The 19,017-nt window shown below is 40.8% G+C and overlaps 1 protein-coding gene across 9 annotated transcripts in view; it reads right to left on the reverse strand.

The window, feature by feature from the left end:
• LOC128878469 (POU domain, class 6, transcription factor 1) overlaps positions 1–19,017 on the reverse strand; it is a 280,305-nt gene that overhangs the window by 239,045 nt on the left and 22,243 nt on the right. For all 9 annotated transcript variants that reach the window (XM_054126698.1, XM_054126695.1, XM_054126692.1 and 6 more), the window contains exon 2: positions 18,556–18,851. In XM_054126698.1, the coding sequence (XP_053982673.1) occupies positions 18,556–18,822 (267 nt within the window). In that variant the 5' untranslated portion in view covers positions 18,823–18,851. The remainder of the gene's footprint in view (positions 1–18,555; positions 18,852–19,017) is intronic.

Below are 19,017 nucleotides of genomic sequence, written 5' to 3' on the forward strand. Positions count from 1 at the left end.
CCGCGCGATTCATTATAGAAAAGGACGGAGACGCATATCGTCGGATTGCCATATTGGTCCTGGATTCGTTCCGAAACTCGCCCGAAACTCCGGCTCGTTGCCGAGGTTTAACGAGCAATTGGCAGCCAGTAGGAACGGGCTAAACATCAGGGACGAGGTTGAACTCGGGGAGTCTCTAAGAGTTCGGTCCGGTACGTGAGCACGTCGCCAGAGGGTTGGATCGGCCGCGGAAACAAGATGGGGGCTCGGTCAAGGGGGTTGGTCGGGGCCGAGGGGTGGTCCGCCCGGGTGGGTGGCGGTAGCCAGTGGTCAGCACACTTGGCCGACCCTACTTCGCTAACTAGTTTAATGATATATGTTGAGCTACAAGCGCCTTGATTAATCGTTAACTAATGTTGGACCTCGTAGCGCGCCACCACCACCACTATCGTTGGCCAGCAACACCGTGCCACGACGACGAGGATGGAAGGGAAGCTACGGCGAGGCGAAGGGAGGAAGAAGGAAGAAGGTCTACGCCACCGCAGTCCGTACTCTCGTCGAATCCACGGGACCCAAAACTCGAACGTGGTCAAACAGAAATCTAATCTCACTCGGCGTATAATTTGGTTGATGACTCGTCACCGTTCGAACGGGAAAAAAAAAGAATTGAAGGAGCCTGTAGGCCTCGACGAAAGAAGGGAGTTCCGGGTCACACGTTCGTCCTATAACGAGGAAGATGGAAGAGGAGGAAGCTCTACGGGACCCAAAACTCGAACGTGGTCAAACAGAAATCTAGTCTCACTCACAATCAGTGTATCATTTGGTTTATGACTCCCACCGTTCGAACGGGGTTCGAGAAAAAATCAATTCAAGGAGCCTCTAGACCCCGACGAAAGAAGGGAGTCTCTGGGTCACACGTTCGTGCCATCACAAGGAAGAAGGAAAAGGACTACGGGATCCAAAACTCGAACGTGGTCAAACAGAAATCTAATCTCACTCACAGCGTATAATTTGGTTTATGACTCGACCCCGTTTGAGAAAAAAAAGGATTGAAGGAGTCTCTAGGCCGAAAGAATGGAGTCTCCGAGTCGCCCGCTCGCAATTTGTCGGAGTGTCCGTCCACCTCAAGGGGATAAGAGACCGCGGGGGTGCGGGGCGTATGGTCGTACGCAAATTTACGTCTCGCGAGAGCCGTCCCGAAACCCCTTCAGCCTTCCTCGAATTGAATTAACTCGGCGTCTTCCCCCGGCTCTATTCCTGAGCTCCGCGCGTGGAACATTGGTCATCCCTAATTCGCTTATGGCCCTCGATCAATTAAGTCGTCGGCCATTCGCGCAAATCCCGATGACCCTTCCGCACATCGTCTACTCGTGGCCCAAGACACCGTGTTGCTTTGACCGGAGATATTCGATTCGCTACAACGTCCTCCAGACCGATTGTTGACGAGGTGCTGTTCTTTGATTCTGTGGAGATAAATGGGGGTTGGTTCGCGAAGTAACGACGAAGAGGTCGATTATTTACTTTCTGTTGAATATGGGTTATATTGGTGGGTTTGATTAGAAATGGGTTCAGGGAGAAGTAAGTTTTAAGCCGGACCTAACCTATATTGGTTCAAGAGCAGACGCATTGGTAAGCATTTTCTTTGAAGAAGAAACGAAGACATTCAAGTAGGACGATACTCACTCTCTCTTCAGGTCTAGTTTATAGTAAAGGACGAATCCTTCGTGAGTTATTACTAACTAAACTCAGACCTAACCTACATATATTGCTTCAATAGCAAAGCAATTAGAAACCATTTTCTTTGAAGAAGAAAGGAAGACAGTCGAGTATCATGATACTCTCTCTCTCTCTTTTCAGGTCTAGTCTACAATAAAGGACGAATCCTTCATGAGTTATTACTAAATAAATTCATTTCTCATCAGAACAGCCCATATACAGTATACACCCTCTATCGAAGAAATTAGCCTAAATGAAACGATAGCTTGGATCTTGAATGTATATTTGAATAAACTTTACACATGTATATAATTCAAATGAAAAATTTATTCGCAAACATTAAACCTATAATTTAATTCAGGCTCTTGATTTGAAAGTACGAGTATTTATGAGACTAATTGTAATCAGCAGGAGCAATTACAGAGTACGTTCTTTGAAGACAAAACGAAGGCAGTGGAGTGTAGCAAATATCGCTCTCTTCAGCTCTCTTTCTTCTCAGTACAGGACGAATTCTTCGTGGGTTATTTCTACCTAACCCCGATTTCTCATCAAAACCACCCATGGTAACCCATACTGCTTCAATAGGAGAGCAATTACCAACCATTTTCGTTGAAGACAAAACGAAGACAACCGAGTGGGGGCGATAGGCATCCGAGGAACGCGTCGCAGCGGCCAGGTCGCATTCGATTAATGCGCCAAACGTCGATCATAATGTGGGTCTGGCGAACACGAATATGGCGAACGTATCGCGCGGCTTCGGAGGGCAAGTGCTGCGAAGGGGAGTGCCAGAGAGGGTGGCTCAGGGATGCAAGACACCGTGAAATTACCAGCAGAGTCTCCCATCCCCTTGGGGGTGGCTGGGTGGAACGGACTCTGTCCACTCCGCGCCCTTGGACCACCGTCGAGCCGGGTATTTGTCTTGTCTCCTTGTTTATGAGATTCAACATTGTTATTTGGCACCGCACCGGAGAGTTCTAGGTACCGTGCGGCCGCTAGTTTCCGTCTAGTTTCCCACTTTAAAAGGCTATGTCGTGGCGCGCGATTGCACCGTGACTTATCCACCGGCTCTTCCTGCCTCACGATTGTCTTTAATCAAGCCGGAGGAAGAGTCTACGCTCGGACATGGAAATTTACCCGCCCACCCACGAGCGAAAAACTCGGAGAACTTTTCTGAACATCTACATAGCCGCGAGAAAGTCGTCGGAAAGATCAGGATGAATCGAGGTAGCAACGCGGATGTAATTGTCCACGGAGTCGTGGAGGTCTCATCGAACACGAAGCAGTGGGTGTAGATGTGGAGAATGGATCTAGGGAAGTTTAGGAATTAGAGTTTTTTATTATAAATTCTAAATAATATAAATTCTCTTCGAAATGTAACGATTTCGAATAATATTTTATGTACAATATCAATGGTCTGGGTTAAATAGATCTGGGTTGAATATATCTTTCTTTACAAAAGTACCAAGTTTTAAAAATTCAAAGTGTTTCTACTTCCTTGTAAATTCATGAATCTTTACAATTATATTTCACTACATAAATAAAATTACACCGAGCACAGAAATTATAATTTATTCAAAGAATTCTTTAAATCCAGAAAACAATCGAAGAGTGAAGGAGCGAAAATGTTTTCACGAGACCTAAAATGGAGCAGTCGTAAAATGAAACTTCAGAAGATTGCAATGTCTGATCACACAGCATCCCCTATTTTCCCCAGAAAACCGAGTTTGTAATTAAAAAGTCGTCGTTTTCGTTCTTCGTCCGACATTCAAAGAAACGAGCCACGGGAACTGAAGGCCATTAAGATTGTAATTGAATTTCAAAAAATTTCGGAGTCAGTTGGAAATTTCTGCGAACGTTCCTAGTAATCGATTTCGACTGTAGAAAACAATTTTGAAGGAAACGTGGACAGATGTATTATTTTACAAATTCGAAAGTTTGATAAAATTTCGTTACTATTTTTACTCCCATAGCCTCAAAATATTCAAATCACTAATCAACAAAATGCGACGAGTACTCAGAAATGCAATTTACAAGCCCTCCTGATAATTAACAATCGGTTAATTACAAAGTCCTTGTTCTGCCTTGGAAAGAGATAGAAAATTCCACTTGGAAATTATCCACGCATTAACACGAAAATGAATTCTAAAAAATCTAAACTCTGAAATGTATGAAGCCAGTCGGCCGTAGTCGAAGAAATTATCATACAGAAAACACGTTTAATCGAGCAGTTTAAATGATTTAATAACGACCGCGCCACCGTGGAATTCAGCGGGCATTATCGTTAGGGCAGGCCGCATTTTCAATTAAATATATCTGCGGCAATCGCGACGCCTTATCGTGAGCGTAATACGTTCTCGATTGCGCGGCGAACATCGAACTGGTTTGGACAATGGTGCCATATACGGCCCAAGCGAATTGCAATCACGTTTCCCGCGGTGCTTAGCATTACTCCTCCCAAGATACTGTTTTAAATCAGTCGAGATAATGTTATCCGGCTTATGTTCCGCCTAATCGTCGAATTATCTCGGCCGCCTCTCGGCTAAGCCCGTGCTCGGGCGAGCTTCTTTTCTGACGCTGGCTATACGCGCCGCTGGAATTAGAATAAACAAAGGAAAGGGCGATAAAAGACGCTCGATACGAGCAAAAAGCCACGGGAACGCGAGACGCTAAAAAATCGGGAAGGATACGGACGAAGAACGCGAGATGTGATTAAAAATGTTCGTGCAACTTTTGATTGGTCTTTTTTTTTTTTAAATTTATTGAAAATTCTTTGATGCTTGTGTCATTTTATTAGTAATATTATACTTATTAACATCTTTAGAGGCGATTTTTTCTTGTTACTATCAAATTTTTGTTGTTTTTATTATTGACAGTAATTATAATTATAAAAAACTAAATCTTGTTTAGTTGGTTAATAAATACATTTCATGTTTAACATTTTCTAACGAGAAAAACACACTTTTCTGCATTATTTTACAAAAATATGTGTCACTGGTTTTTGGTTTGGGAATTTTTTTTCATTTCAGACAACTGGAACGTGATGTAAAATTATTATTTTTATCTTTTGAGATGTGCACTGATGAATAAACAATCATTTACTATTGTACGGCTTGTAGTTATTCTTTTTTCTAATTCCAAAAGGGGTCCACATTGAAGATTCCCACAACTATCCCATAATTGATTGGCCACTCGCTTCACCGGACACATCTGAGAGGGATCGTTGGTTTTAATAAGCATTTTCGAATGGGTTCCCGGTATCTCGTTAAGAAACGATCCTCGGTTAAATACATACTCGCCGACACGACGCTACTCACGGACACACGGCTGACTAATTATACTAAATTAGGTATCCGCGTATAAGTAACTCCGCGGGTAATCCGCGTCGAGTGTCAGAAAGTCGTGTAGTCGGAGGCGTAATTATCACACACCGATACGGTACGAGTGGTGATTATGTCCTTCAATGTGCTGTTTGATCATTGAAAAAAATGCGAAACTGAGTATATGGACTTGTAAAATTGCACGCCTTGGAATGTTCTCGCTGGAGATTGACAAGTAAATCGCGATAGACTGACACGTGAATTAAAGGAGTCTTGTGCACCTGATTTTGGTGTCAAAGTATCTAATGCAGGTAATAATTAGGAATAATGAATTTGAAACAAAATATTTTCTAGTGTGGTTGTTGAGGGAAAGGAAGGTGAACGATGTGTCTGATTGGATCGGCTGCATCTACTAGAAAATAAAGTACACTTACAATAGGGTGTCATAAATTAATAGACAAGAGGGAAAGTATGTTACATTCAACAAATTTAAATAAAAATTGTTTCTTTGTAGATAAATACATATTCAGTGTATGTATAATAATTAAGATTTGGAATGTTTTTGCTGAAGATTGGCAAAGACTGACACGTGATTTAAAGGAATCTTGTGCACCTGATTTTGGTGTAAAAATTTTTGTGACTTTGGTATAATGCAGGTAATAATTAGGAATAATGAATTCGAAAAAGAATATTGTCAAGTGTGGTTGTGAGGGGGAAAAGGAAGATTGATGACGTATCTGACTGGATCGGCTGCATCTACTAGAAAATAAAGTGCACTTACAATTGGGTGTCATAAATTAATAGACAAGAGGCAAAGTATGTTACATCTCAAAAATTTAAATAAAAATTATTTCTTCGTTGATCAATACATATTCAATGTATGTATAATAATAAAGATTTGGAATGTTTCTGGTGAAGAATGGCAAAGATTAATACATGAATTAAAGGAATCTTGTGCATCTGACTTTGGTGTAAAAGTATCTAATGCAGGTAATAATTAGGAATAATGAATTCGAAAAAGAAAGAATATTGTCAAGTGTGGTTGTGAGGGGAAAAGGAAGGTTGAAGCGTGTCTGACTAGATCGGCTGAATCTACTAGAACCTTGTTCACTTACAATTGGGCGTCACAGACAAAAGGCAAAGCATGCTACATCCAAAAAATTTAAATAAAAATGATTTTTCGTTGTTCAATACATAATCAATGTATATTTAATAACAAACACTAGTAAACAGAATTTTCCATTAACCATCTGTAGGCCTGTATAACTTTCAGATGACATACTCGTAATACATCAAAGTTCAAATAGTAGTATTTTACCCAAAAAACTTGTTCACAATCTGAAGTATACTTTCCAATTATATAATCTCTCTTATAACCCAATAACAATATTGATGCCACTACCATCAACCTGAAATACCAAACTAATCCCTTGCAAATAATTTGCAGAAGAAAAATTCAGCTCATAGAAAATTAAGTAACTTATTTTCGAAGGGAAAATATTCAACACTGAATTCATACAATGAATTTAACTCCTCCAATTTGATTTCTCTTCTTAGATCCTATACAATTAACCTTCATCGTCTTACCTATCCACCCTCTTAATGAACTAAAACTCTCCCCCATGTCACAAAAGAATCGACAGATCGCGAACGTCCTCCCTCGGATCCGGACAGCCCGAAACGCTATCGATGCCAGCGCATCGCATTCGTCCAAAATCACGTTATCCGCGGACGCGAACGCGATAATCGTCGATTACGAAAAGAATCGTTCCCCGCCCGGCGGGATGATCCGCGGTCGTCAAGCGTTCGAGATTGAACGGATGACACGCACCGTGAGCAAATTTCCGGGATCGGCCCTCGACCGCCGCGACGCGGGACCGTCACCCTCAAAGAGCGTCGGCAATTAATTTTACAAGGGCGAAAAAACGAAGAAAGAGAGAAAAAAGACGAAAGAAAAAGAAAAAAAAAGCGGATACCGTCCCGTGGCCGAGTAGAGTACGCTTCTTCTGCGACGATGGGTTTTTATCTGCGCTAGTTGTCAGGCCAACGAGTTCTGCCTCGTTGCCTGGCCACTGGCGTATAATGTCCACCGTCAATATAAGCTGTCGGATGCTTTTTCCTAAATTGACAGATTTTCAATTTAATCAAGTTCCAATCTAATGGAAAAATGCCCGATCTATCGAGAGGCGGGGGGGGGGGGGGGGAGGGGGGATGGCGGCGGCGGCGGTGGTGGATGTACGTTCGCCCCGGTACATATAGACACCGCCCGCAAACGGGAAGCCTGAATATGTACGGCAAACGTGGCGCTGTGGAGGGAGAGGAGGGGGGGGGGGCGGGGGCCAGATTGAAATAATACTTTTATGTTTAATCGCAATCGAGGAGTCCGCTCCAGCGATTGTGTGGAGCCGCACGCCGATCTCCGAGATTAATCTATTGATAAACATTCCATCACTCCCGCGAATAGCAAGCGGGAGAAATAGACGAGCCGTCCGGGCCGATCGGGATATCACCCCCTCCCCCATCCCCTCCCTCCTTCTCTACCCCTCTCCCGCCCCTCTCTCCACGCGCTTTGCGAACCGTTCCTACCTTTTCTCGCTCCCTTTATCTGCCTACGTTTCTCTACCCTTTTATCCACCTGTTCCTTCCCTCCCGCCCTCCCTCCCTCCCTCCTCCTGGTAGGTTTTCGTCGACGTCGTTCTGGCTGCCTTGCTCTCGCGGCGCTCATCGGGGAGCCAGCACACCCTCCACCGGCCCCCCGGCGGGATCGCCGGGATCGTTTTTTCTTTCTTTTCTATTAGCTGAGTAAACTTTCCGCGAGTGGCAAGTATGATCGCCGCGTCATAAAATCGGAGATTTTCCAATCCATGAAGCGACGTCCGTCTCGCGATGGTTTATGAATTTTAGAGGGGTAGAAGAAATTGATTTCCCGATTAGCGTAAAGACGATCAGGGTTTCGGGGTTTTGGTTATTGCTGGGAGTGTTTGGAATGAATGACAGTGGATTGTGTTGGTTATAAAAGAACGCGAAGGGAGTGATGATCGTTTTTTGACGCGGGAGGAGACATTGGTTTGTCATCCATCGAGTTAACCCTTTCAGACCTGGCGTTCAGAATTGAGGACGCAAGTAAGACTCGTACAGTACCGACACTATCGTTTAGGGCAAATGTCCTTGTTTGTGCACATGAAGAAAGACCAGTTTCTCGAATTTAAAAAATTTTTTTCCATACTAATTTTAGTCCAAGTTAACCCTAAAAATTAAATCAAGTTGGTACGAGAAAAATAAACGATTCAGGTCTAAAAGAGTTAAAATGAATGTTAGGATACGACACTATCATCGTCAAGATATTTATCAGTCAGTCTCATAAATATTCGTACCCTGTATGTCTATTGAAAAAACTTGTTTAAATTAAATGGTAAGCTCGATGTTTCCAAGTGTATATCTGTATAAATACGTTAATGTATATATATTATTCATATACATATTTTCAAAGGAAAATTCATTTGGTAATATCAAATCTATTATTCAATTTAGATAAACTTCTTCAACAAGCATAGGATGTACGAATATTTATTGGATCAACTGTACATTTATTGAATTACAATAAAGACTGGATAAGTGCAAGAAAATCGGGACCCAAACATTGCATTTATCCAGTCGAGGTTCTTATTCTGTGTTTACTTTAATTTGGTTCGAGTTGAGCGTCGGGCCTAGAAAAGGACAGAGAGTGAAAGAAAAAGAGGTCCGAGGAACAAAAGCAGTCGGCCGAAGCGTATCGGTGAGACAATAGATCATATTACACTGCTCGCTCGACGAGCATCAAGGTGGAACCCCTCAGTGGTGGGGATAGTCATGTTGCACTTATCCAGACTTTACTGAACATAGGTACCATTTTGTTCTACAAACTTTGCACCTGTTAAATGATTTGTTTTCAATCATTCCGATATATTCAGATCTATACCACCCACCAAAAATCGTCATGGACTTTCCAGACAAGCCAATAGTATAAGCGCAGCAGTTAATAAAAAACGAAAAACAGCTTAATCCTAGCCTTTTTGGAAGGATTGTCCTAATTCCAAGTAAACTTGACTGCTACGCAATAATTCCCACGCGTCTCTTGCGCCGTATGGAGATCAGGAAACCACCTCGTGATTCTTTTAGAGAATAGTTTACCCACGTGGAATTCCAATAGCTAGAACTCCTCTATTCAGGGATCATAAATTGCCAGACCTTTGAGCGGCGCGTGTTTAACGAGCCCCTCAATGCCATTAGCTGTTTCTTTTTAATTGCGACGGAATAGCTTCTCGCGAGAATAATGGATAGTAACGCTAATAAGTACGGGAACACAGAGACGCGGTTCTCCAAGGATCCGTTGTGAGATACACGAGGCCATCGGTGACTAAACGAGGCGAGCGATCGAAGAGACTTTCGAAGAATCGCGTACACGTGACCAGGGACAATTAGAAACCATGGAACTCGCCGGGGATCGAACACACGCGTACCGATGGATCGTGTTTATCGTTGGTCGGCTTTTTCACAGACGATGTAAATACTTTGCTGCGGCTGTAATTGGTTGTCGATCCCTGAAGCATCGTGAAATTCATCCTGTCAACGAATGAAATGGACAAATTACCAAGGGACTTCGACAAGAGTTTACATTTAAAGAGTCGTAATTTTTTTTCTCCTTATGTTTCGAATCGTTATTAGGATGTTAATTGTTAACTGTATGTATTTCCTGACAGCTCTGATTTAATATTGACACTTTGTGGCAGTCATAACTACAGTGACTCGTATTAATATTCGGATACTACAGTACTTTATTCGTTATTACAATCTACATCTGAAATCAGAAATGTTTTTTACTTAACATACAGTCTTTTCCGGAAGTATGTGTTTCTAAATAAATGATTCATTATAAGCATATCTTATTTTATCTTACTATTATATAAAGAGACAGTGTTTAATTGTATCTACACGACAATTTCAAAAACTACTTAACCAATTGATACCAAATTTTAACAGTAGCTTCATTACTTTCTCTGGAGTAAGCGCGTTTGCGCGCGTCCGACGCCTACCCGCAAGAGAACTCGCGAAGTTTGCACAATATATACAAGTCCGTTTCATCCGGTGAATCGTCTCGAAAACAAAACAACAAAAAATGTTGTATATTCCTCAGTTCTATAATATCACATTACAATAACATGAGTATATGAATAAAACTTGCACGTATATAGATTTATAAAAAACAATTCATTTGTTAACATAAAATCTGCCATTTAATTTAGACAAATTTCTCCGTTAGAGACAGATAGTACGAATATTTATTGGACTGACTGTCGCCTATTCATTCTGGTGCAAAATTGATCCACTACTAAAAAAATGAGCCAAAAAGCGAGTAAAATTGAAAACTCTTTTAAATTTACTAATTCTCCCAAGAGTCTTCATCTATGATGTCTTCATCGTCCATCATACCTGAAACATCACTTTCAAACCAATTATCCCAGCATCCTCCCCTTCGGCGTTCAGCAAACTCCTTCACCCCGAATTCGCAAGAAGGCGCGCTACTCTAAAACTGCTCTAAATCGGCTAGTGCAACTGTCATCCAATTTCTAGCCACTCGTTAGCTACTCAACAAGCGCGCGCGTTGAACGACCCTAGACCACCGTGCAGCGTGCGTCAACACGTAACACGTCGAGTGCATTCAACGATTCGCAAGAACTGCGGCAATCGGCTGCGCGTCGATACGTATCGTCGAATCAGAGTCGGTTAAACAGCGGACAGATGCATCGTCACGACTGTTCAGGCGATCCTCCGAGCGATCTCGAACGGGATTTGGCAGAAAACCATCGGTAGCGTATATGTTGGCCCACTCAACGGTTTTAGTAGTCGACGCAAAATTCTTGGGTCGCGTTCGATGGATCGATAGGACAGGAGGACCTTAAGGCGCACCACCTTGACGGCCACCGGCCTGGACCGTAAATGCATCTGTCGCGAAAGTGATTGAAGGCAAACGAGGGGTGCCTGCGCAGCAAATCGGCTGACTTCGCGTTCGGATCTCATTACCTCGGCGGTTCATTTCACCGAGTCAATCGGGTTTCGATCGAATTTCACAATTACTGCGATAGCTGCTGCACAGAGGGCCAAGACTGCGGCTTGCGGATTCGGTGATTCCGCGGGAATCCTCCCCCGCCCTCACCTTCTCACTGTTGCAGGCTCTTTATCACCTGGCGAGGTAACGAGACACTGGATTATTTTTATCGAGGAGGTAATTTGTTGGGTTGCTGCTTTAGGTAGTTGACAGGTATTTTTAGAATGGGATGAATCGAAGAGAATTGTAATCCAAAGAAAATAGATGTAATTTAGAGGCCTTGGGATGAATATAAATATTAATGAAGTTGTATATCAGTTAGAATACTAAATTATTTATTTTGAAGAGGGACGATGAAACAGACTTAGAACAGAATGAATCGAAGAGAAACATAATGCAAAGAAAATAGACATAATTTAGAGGCTTTGGGATGAATATTAACATTAATTATATTGTATATCAGTTGGAATACTAAATTATTTATTTTGAAGAGCGACGATGAGAAATCTCGGTTGTTGCGTTTCAAATAAACTTGTAGTTCATTTAATATAGCAAATAAAAATTGTAGTGTCTGACACTTTGATCCCAGGCAGTAAGAAACTCTGTGACTTCAGCATCCAACGTTCAGCAACCGCCCTAACTAGATTGGACGGTGAATTTTTGATTTTGAAGCATCGCAAGGAGAATTCAGGTAATAATGCAGATAGTAATTAGGAATAATGAATTTGAAAAAGAATATTGTCAAGTGCGACTGTGCGAGGAAAAGGAAAGTTGACTACCTGTCTGACTGGATCGGCGGAATCTACTAGAATATAAAATTCACTTGGGGATAATTGGGTGTCATAAATTAATAAACAAGAGGCAAAGTATGTTACATCTCAAAAATTTAAATAAAAATTGTTCCTTCGTTGATAAATACATATTCAGTGTATGTATAATAATAAAGATTTGGAATGTTTCTGCTGAAGAATGGCAAAGACTAATACGTGAATTAAAGAAATCTTGTGCATCTGATTTTAGTGTAAAAGTATCTAATGCAGGTAATAATTAGGAATTTGAAATAGAATAATGTCCAGCGTGGCTGTGTGGGGATATTTTAGAAGAGTGACGGTGTGTCTGACTAGATCGTCTGGATCTACTAGAACCTTGTTCATTTATAACTGACTGGTATCCAACCTTGACTATTTATTTTAAAGTACGACAATGAAAAACCTCAATTGTTACGTTCCAAATAAACTTGTATCTCATTAAATATAGCAAATAAATATAGCAAATAAAAATTGTAGTGTCCGACACTTTGATCTCAAACCGTAAGAAATTCTGTCATCTCAGCATCCAACCTCGATTATCTATTTTGAAGAACGACGATGAGAAATCTCGATCTGTGACCTCAGCATCCAACCTCGACGAACCTTCCTAACTAGATTTAGACAGTGAATTTTGTACTTTGAAGGACCGCGTAGGGAGAAATTTTGTGAAGAAACCCGAAACGATCGACATTTAAAACGTCGACGGTGCGAAAAAGCCCAGCCAGGTGAAAGAACTCTAAGCAGCTTTGACATGTTAATACGGATAAATAAGGAGATCGTCGCCGGCTATTTCATATTTCATCGAGCCTCACCCTCCGACGCGGAAACGCCCGGACGACATTATTATGTATGCTGTACCCTGTTAAGCAGAGGCATTTCTTTTTGCGCCGGGGCTGGGCACGATACATCCTAGTTCTTTTGCGCGTAAATTGCATGCTCCCTCCTCAGACCCTGGCCGAGAGCCGGGCATTAAGTCCATGCGTGGAGTCCAGAGGATGGATCCTGTGTTTGCTGAGGGGATAATAGTGTAATGGATGGACAGGGACGCCGGAGCTAACGGATGAGACTGCTGTTTTCGAGACTCTAGTCTCAGGCTGCCGCCTCGGTCCTCCTCTAGTGCACTATTACTCCCTTTTGTCGGCTAATTGGCATCATTGTTGTGCATTGTTCAACCGCCAATTGTACGTTTTTGATGCACGAATCAACAGCTGTTCGAGGAAAAGTGCCTTTGTCGTGCTTTAATAATACACCCGGCCACGTGAATGCGACAACGATTAGGATTACGGGCGACATTAACTGGCCACGCTGGTCACTGTATGGACCTATTTCGTTCTATTATTTCGCGAAATTGCCACCTCGGTACGCTGGACCGATCTGGGACTTTCGCCAATGCGGAATGGACGCGAGGTTCTGCGGTTGAAAAGGCGGCCTGTCGAAATATCTACTGGACGAGACTTTGAATCTACATTTTTAGGCGATTTGATACACTGGAATTATATTTGTTTACTCCTATTTGTAGCACGATTCACAATCTTCGATTCCAATCGACGATTCCAAATAAATTGTTCATTATAAATATATACACGAATAAACTTTGCATGCGTATATATTTATAATAAAACATTGATTTAAAACACCAAACCTGTCATTTAATTCAGACAGATTAAATTTGTCCATCAATACACTGTGTCGAATATTTGAATCCTCGCGAGCTGAATTATTGAATTTCTTTTAATTAAAGATATCAACCTATGCTACCAATTATATTTGTTTATTTCTAGAATTTGTAGCACGATTCACAATTTTGTTTGTTCACTGATCAAATACAGTCAATCAAATAAGTATTCGTAACCTCCATGTCTATTGAAGAAATTTGTATAAATTATATGTATAATAGATTTGATGTTACCTAATAAATCTTTTTCTATAAATATATATATAATACATACGTGTAACGTTTATTAATGTATGTATGCCTATGGTTATAATGAATTATTCACTTGGAAACATTAAACCTATAATTGTAGTCATACAAATGTTTTCGATAGACATGTAGGGTACTAATACTTATGGGACTGACTATATGTAAAGCCTCGAAAGCTAAATTATTGAATTTCTATTCATTAAAGACTTCAACCTATGGTGTACTGAATATTTTTCGTCCACAATAATCTTAAAATTCAAGAAACACCCTATAAAATTATTATTGTGTCTATTAACCCTTTGCACTCGAGAGGTGACTCTCAGTCACAAGTTTTCTTTAGGTTTAATTTCTTTGGAATTGGAAGTGTCAATAAAATGATTGTCGTTGAGGCAAAGGTGACCTGATTCTCAAATCTCAAATTAAGGATCTCATTTTCAAAGTTAATCTAAGCTTAGCATTCGTGACAACAGAAAGCATCTCGAGTCGCTGATAGATGCCAGAAAAAAAGGCCTCGAGTGCAAAGGGTTAAAAACATCAATCTATGGAGTACTGAATATTTTTCGTCCACAATAATCTTAAAATTCAAGAAACACCCTATACAATTATAATTGCATCTATTAACCCTTTAACCTACAACAACGTGTGAGACTCCTGTCACACAATTCGAATCGAACCTGAAAACCATGAGTCACACACGTGTCGTACGAAAACGCACAAGGAATTTTATACCTGATTACAGTCCATACAGTAAATCGTAGGGCAAAGGGTTAAACCCAGTCCCAAACAAAAAGAATCAGCTCCCTCGCAAATAATAATAAAAAGAAAGACTCTCGATAAACGATCGCGAGTGCCCTTTACAAATTGACGCATCAATCCTAGCACGCAGACGACACCGAGCCATGATTAACGCGATTAGGCCCCCGCCGACAATCTCCCTAATAATTCCTGCTTTACGATCTGAACGAAAGATTCCGCGTGTATCAGAACCGCCATAAATATTAATTCCGCACCGTTACACGCGAGTAACGTCGTTCCAAGCGGGCAAAACGAGATCTGGAACAGTTGGTAGCCGTGTACCAGCCTGTCTAGCTTTCGCAGTCTGGCCTCGCAATAAACAATTATTATACGTGATAAATAAGAGTCCGGCTGGGGAAAGAGAGATCTAAAGTGATCCTGATCCGTTCATCTTCCGATACGGATTACGAATTGATAAATGATCGACGCTCAGGTTTTTCCATGGGGGCGGATTGTAAACTGTGATTAGACTTTGCTCCGTCGATGGAACGCGGAAGTATCTCGCGCTTAGGCAAATGTCGCGGCAGAGGAGTCGGTGGCAACCCGTTAGAAACTTTGACATTCTATCCAACAGGATTTTCCCACGGGCAACCGATCGCCTAACGGGAGCAGCCTTTTCCGTCAGTTTCTAGTAATAACCCAGCAAACCGTTTCGAGTGCCTAATGCGCCAACGGACATGTACCAAGTATGGAGATTAGATTGCCACAACGGCCACTCACGTGTTCGCGATAACGCCTTTGTCTCTTTTTCTAACCACGAGACCGCTGATACCGAGCGGTAGAAAGCGACTCGGGCTGCGTGATTTACGGCCAGGCATGATTTTCCGCCTAAATCGTGTCCGATCGCGCGACCGATTCGTAAGTTGCGAAACACCGCGTGGAAATTCCAAATGGGAAATTCGTGTTCTTGCGTCTACATTATCATTTCTCGTTAGGATTTTGAAATGCGAGCAAGCTCGTACTGGGTCGCCAAATTCTTTTTGGCGGGAGGTGACGTGTGGGAAATGAAATCGTGCCTTCGGAGGAATGCAAACGTGGAGCAATTTCAGAAGGGTGAATATAGGAAATTTAGAGCACTGTGTTTATTATAATTCGGTGTTTAGTGGGGTTTTATATTCGTTTTACTTTTATGTTAACGCGCTTGTATTTATATTTATGGAATTCGTGGTAAGTTCTTTTTGATGTACTTGTTAAATAAGTAAGTGAAGGGATATTCATAATTGTAGTTTATTTTACTAGTTTTTTTATGTTCATTAAGATTTTATAGCAACACTTTTATTTATTCATATAATTTCAGATAAGAACTTGTAATTTTTAATGTACTCTTTAAATAAGTTACTGAAGACATGCAACTTTGAAGGCATGGTACTTAATTGTACTGGTTCTCTATACAGTATATTAAATTCATGGGATTTTTTAATGACAAAAAACCACCATGAAAATAACCACCACACATAATTAGAAATATTAAAGTAGTACCTAATAGCAAAATTAAAAATACTTGTGCTTTTTAATGTTCTTGTTAAATAAGTAATTGAAGAAACGCAATTCTGAAGGTATGGTTCATAATTATACTTGTTCCTTATACAATATATTAAATTTATTTGACTTTTTAATGACTAAAGAACGCCATGAATCACTACACATCCTTAGAAATATTAAAATAGCACCTGACAGCAAAATCCAAAACAGCAAAAATGAACAAAATCATTCTAAATATTCTAATAATTCTAATATATTCTTCCACCCTTCCACAATATTTCAAAAAATTCTCCAATTTTTAATATCGTCTTTTTCCTAACTTTATTGTCTATAACAACGTGCGAGCGCCGGGACATCTCGAGGCGCAAGATTTTCCGTCGGAATCGCGACGTTGCGTTGCGCAATCGTGGCAGAAAGAATGAGCGGTTGTTCGTTGACCCCATCCATCCACATGGAAGTCGTTCGACACGCTTTGTTTTGTACGTTAATCGTATACAGGTCAGAGAGACCATTGGCCGATTTAGGTTGGGACGCGGCGCGGCAGCTACTTAAGCAGACAATTGGTTGTCATTGACACACAAAACCGTTGGTAACGAGCGCGACGATCGCCTCGACGAAGAGACTTTCTTATTAATCATCAGGGACGAATCGCGTCCACGGATCCAGCGGCGGATCCTCCGTCTATAATCTCGCGCCATGCCTAATGAGGATCGTCGAACTAATAAAGGGTGGCGTCACGCAATTGGGACTCGTCGGGTTGCGTAACCACGAATGAAACGAAATGGTACGCGCTAAAGTTGAGGGCTATATAAAGGCTTCCCTTTATTGAGCCTTGTTTGGTTCGGTTTCTAATGCCGGTTATGATTAGAAATAATAAGGGAGTTTGACGAAAAAATATTGTCGAGTGTGGTTGTCTAAGGATATTTAAGAAGGGTGACGATGTGTCTGACTAGATCGGCTGGATCTACTTGAACTTGCAGTTCACTTGGAATTGGGTGTCACAGACAAGAGACGAAGCATGTTACATCCAAAAATTAAATTAATATTTATTGTTTCGTTGTTTAATACATATTCAATGTATGTATGATAATAAAGCTTTGGAATATTTTTGCTGAAGATTGACAAAGACTGAATTAAAGGAATCTTGTGCATCTGATTTTTGTGTAAAAGTGTCTAATGCAGGTAATAATTAGGAATAATGAATTTGAAAAAGAATATTTTCCAGCGTGGCTTTTGGGAAAATTTAAGAAAGTTGACGACGTGTTTGACTAGATCGTCTGGATCTACTAGAACCTGCAGTTCACTTGAAATTGGGTGTCATAAATTTATAGACAAAAATAAAACATGTTACATCGACAAAATTTAAAATCAAAATTATTTTTCGTTCTTCAGTATATATTCAATGTATGTATAATAAAAATGTTGAGGTTGTAATGTATGTAGAATGAAAAGTTGAGGATCTTTAAAGGCTTCCCTTTATAGAGGTTTGTTTCACGTCTGTCAATATCACAACTTGCTTTGTCTCAATTTTACTATTCTTCAATACGCAGATAACGAGAGCACAGTTTTGTACACTTGCAAAATGTGCATTTCTAAACTTTTTTAACGCGATAACAGTATCAGTTTCATCCATTTTTAAGTTGATAATAACATCCGTCGAGCCGAGACAGTCAAGTACACTGGGTGACACTAAAGTTATCCCGAGGAACTACTCAAACTAATTTTTTTTCTGTCAATTCTATTCTATATTTAGAAAAATGAATACTTAGTTTCAAAATATATTTCTAAACATTGGATAAAAACCATTATTCCAATTGTTTTTACACTCAATCCCATCAATATTCTTATTCTATTGAAGAAGTTTGACTAAACTGAATAATAATTTTCGTATTACCAAATGAATTCTTCATTATAAATATGTTTATAAATAAGCTTATAGAAGTATATTTATATATTTATCAACATATTTATACAAACATATTAGAAGACTTGGAAAAGTTTTTCATTGAAAAATCAAAGGACTTTTTCAAAAATGGAATCGAACAACTGCCTTTACGTTGGCAAAATTTATTATAAAATGATTAAAATTACTATGTTGATTAGTATTTAAGATTTCTTTAATAAATAAATGTTGATAAAATTTTGATTCCTTTTCGGTACCCCTAATACGAAGTTTCGAACCTATCATTTAATTTAAACAAATTTCTTTAATAACCATACGAATATTTATGGAACTGTATATTTCCTCTTTCAGAACATCTCGTAAAGTATTCGAAAGAACCGAAGATTAGAATTCACATGCTTCAAAGAACCGGCAACGAGTCCAAAGAATTCCAGTCTAATTAATCGGTCGACTAATCATCGATCCGACCAAGACTGTTCCCGTCCCGATTAGGAACGAATCGTAATCGATCGCGTGGCATAGTTCACGTAGATTCGTGGACTTACCTCGCTCTTCAGATTCAATGGCACGTCGCAGGGACCGTCGAACTCCGCTTCCGTTTTCACCTGATGAGACAGCATCCTGTGGCTGTGCCTGGGCGGTACGGCGGTCGCCAACATGTTGGGATGCTGCAGATGCTGAAGACGAGGGTGGAGATGGGGCTGGTGGTGATAAGGCGGCGACAATCGGGTGTTCAGAGTGCGAAGATCAGCTGGCGGGGAAGCGGGCGCAGCAGTACTGCTCTGTTCCTCTTCGGCCGAACCCTCTGCCATGTCAGTCTTGCATCCCGGGGACTCGTAATCTGCGAATCGACCAAAACTCTCTGAGGACCGATCTAATAGGCGAAATCGCTGCGCCTCCTGACGCCCTACTCGTATAATGGTGGGAATATTGCTTGCGAACTTCGAATTAAACGTTATCGTTGACCACGGTAACATTTTTTTAATGTTCTCTTTATATCATAGAAA

Source organism: Hylaeus volcanicus, chromosome 6 (assembly GCF_026283585.1).
Source record: "Hylaeus volcanicus isolate JK05 chromosome 6, UHH_iyHylVolc1.0_haploid, whole genome shotgun sequence".
Classification (NCBI taxonomy): Eukaryota; Metazoa; Arthropoda; class Insecta; order Hymenoptera; family Colletidae; genus Hylaeus; species Hylaeus volcanicus.